Source organism: Trichechus manatus, unplaced genomic scaffold (genome assembly GCF_000243295.1).
Source record: "Trichechus manatus latirostris isolate Lorelei unplaced genomic scaffold, TriManLat1.0 scaffold00225, whole genome shotgun sequence".
Taxonomy (NCBI): Eukaryota; Metazoa; Chordata; class Mammalia; order Sirenia; family Trichechidae; genus Trichechus; species Trichechus manatus.
In genome coordinates, this window is record NW_004444161.1 from 1,556,178 (window position 1) to 1,558,808 (window position 2,631).

Consider the following 2,631-nt stretch of genomic DNA (forward strand, 5'->3'; position numbering starts at 1 on the left):
AAATGACCAGAGAAATTAAGAACAAATCTTATTCTATAAAACTGCATAAACTTTTTAAAGCTCATTAAATTCAAGATCTGTTTCTTAAGAACACTTTGTAAATATGAAAATTATGAGCATGTTTTACTTTCTATTAACCAGCAAAATACTTTACACAAAATCAACTGTGTCTAAGAACTATTGGACAAAAATATGAAAAGGTGAACATATGGTTCCAGACCATAAGAGTTTTTTAAAGTGAAAGTTAATTTAACATATTAAGACAAAGACAATAAAAATAATATACATAATTTTATTACAAAATTTTCTTTAAAAAAACAAAATGCAACATCCTAAAAACTCTAAAATTTACTACTGATACTAATTCCTAGGAGTTTGCTGTACTACCATACACAAGTCAAGAAATTAAAGAAACCATTAAATATTTAGAACATTCAACATCAAAAGCTTTAAAATCTAACTGTATGTAGTAGCCCCTCAAAAAGCTACAACCTGCATCTTAAAGTATTTTCTCTACGAAGAATCTTATCAGCTATACAAAAATCTGTACAGTTTTTATACTGAAGCTAATATTGAGCTGCACTTGAATTCACATTCTTAGCTAAACAATCGCCTGAGCACACACGCATACTCCACACACATTACAGGATAGCCACTTATTCTTCATCTTCATCCTCTTCCTCATCATCTTCATCTTCTTCTTCTTCCTCCTCCTCCTCCTCCTCATCTTCTGGTTCATTCTTCTTCTTTGAGCCTGTTGGCCTGCCAGGACCCTTCTTTCCTGCTTCACTTTTGCCCTTGGCACGGTATGCAGCAATATCCTGAAATATTGTCCAAGAAGAAGAAGAAAAAAAAAAAAAAAGCCAGCATCCGGTGTCATTACTCAAGTACAAAAACCACTTAGTTGTAAACAATCTAAGATTATTGACAAATAACTCTGGTGACTGTCTGAAAACATAATCTAACTCAAGTTTTGCGAGCATTTGTTCCCTCCAGGCTTTAGAAAGCTAATGATGTAAAATGACGAAGCTATGACAAAGCTGCATGAGATTAATGCCCGTTAAATTTCAATACCAACACCCATTTTCCTCATACAGTCTTCCTCTAACTTCACATTTTGAAAAGATAAAACTACATAAAAATATTTGGCCCTTCATTTTTTAAACTAAAATCTAACAAATCAGATTCTATATGCACAAGTTTTACCACTGCTACAACAGTGGTTTCAATCAAAAGAAATAAGTTTTCAATCACGGCTCTGGTTTGTTCCAGTTTCAACCACTGTTGAGAATTTGTATTTCTACCCCAGATATACTGAATCAGAATCTACATTTTAACAAGATCCCCAGGTGATTCTTATGTATAATACATTTTGAGAACCAATCCTCTACTAGTGGTTCTCAGAATTGGTCCCTAAGCAGAGCATTAGCATAATCTGGGAACTTGTTAAAAATGCGAATTCTGAGCAGGGGTTCCAACCAGAACGAACCGGTTCAAAGCCCTGGTTGCAATTAGCTTGTGTTGCTAAGTGTCTAATTTTCATCAGTCTTTTAAAAACACAGCTGGCAATCATTGATAACAAGATTATTTAAGTTTCCCAACTCTCTTCTACAATTTACACCTATTCTCACTTTGAAAACTTCCACCTAAATTGTAACCTTAGCTTTAGGAAGGTAAGACAACAAGGTACCTTTTCATATTTCTCCTTTAGCTTAGCTGCTTTTTGTTCATACGGCTGTTTATCTTTGGCTGATTGTTCAGACCACATTTCACCCAATTTTTTTGCAGTATCCCCAATGGATAGGCCTGGGTGTTCGCTTTTGATCTTTGGGCGATGTTCAGAGCAAAACAGGAAGAAGGCAGATCTGAAAAGCAGCAATAAAGTTAATAAGCGAAAGGAAAAAAGCCAGGTGGCAATTTGGTTGATTTTAAAATAAACTTACGGTGGCCTTTTGGGAGCATTGGGATCTTTTTTCTTTCCTTTCTTATCACCTTTGGGAGGAACGTAATTTTTCATCTCCCTGTCATAGCGAGCTTTGTCACTTTTTGCCATGTCTTCAAACTTCGACTTTTCCTTTAAAGACATGGTCTACGGGCATAATGGGCAGTAAAAATACATTTAAAAGTAATAAAGCAAAAACGTAACCAGTATACATCAAAAAAAGACCAAATGTGTGATTCAAGGGCCACTACTTCCTCAGTTAACAGCATTTTGTTTCAGCAATCTTAAGAATAAAAACCTGACGTAGTCTACTTTAAAACCCCAAGTTACGTGCGTGGAGTCACGAGGGTAGGAAAGTTCAAGGTGACGAGCTACCTGCCTGTCTGAGGGGGCAGCCGAAACCCACACCTGAAACCCCAGCTCCGTGGGCCCTCCGGCCTCACCTTCCATCTCTCAGAACACTTCTTGGAGAACTCGGCGAAATTGACCGAAGAGTCAGGGTGTTTCTTCTTGTGCTCTTCTCGGCAGGTCTGCACGAAGAAGGCGTACGAGGACATTTTGCCCCGCGGCTTGTTGGGGTCTCCTTTGCCCATGTTGAGGGGCGGCGCCGGGCTGCAGGGAGAAAGGCGGCGGTCGGCGGAGCCCGCGGCTGCAGGCGGGCGTGGCGGGGCCCCGCTTCCCGCCCAAAC

General features: G+C 38.8%; 1 protein-coding gene across 1 annotated transcript in view; it reads right to left on the reverse strand.

The window, feature by feature from the left end:
- Positions 1–220: 220 nt before the first annotated feature.
- The window catches only part of HMGB2 (high mobility group box 2), a 3,038-nt gene continuing 627 nt past the window's right edge, over positions 221–2,631 (reverse strand). Inside the window, exons 2-5 of the mRNA XM_004388954.3 lie at positions 2,386–2,554; positions 1,944–2,089; positions 1,691–1,865; positions 221–821 (exon numbers count right to left, since the gene is read on the reverse strand). Coding sequence (XP_004389011.1) covers positions 657–821; positions 1,691–1,865; positions 1,944–2,089; positions 2,386–2,535 — 636 coding nt within the window. The 5' untranslated portion in view covers positions 2,536–2,554 and the 3' untranslated portion in view covers positions 221–656. The remainder of the gene's footprint in view (positions 822–1,690; positions 1,866–1,943; positions 2,090–2,385; positions 2,555–2,631) is intronic.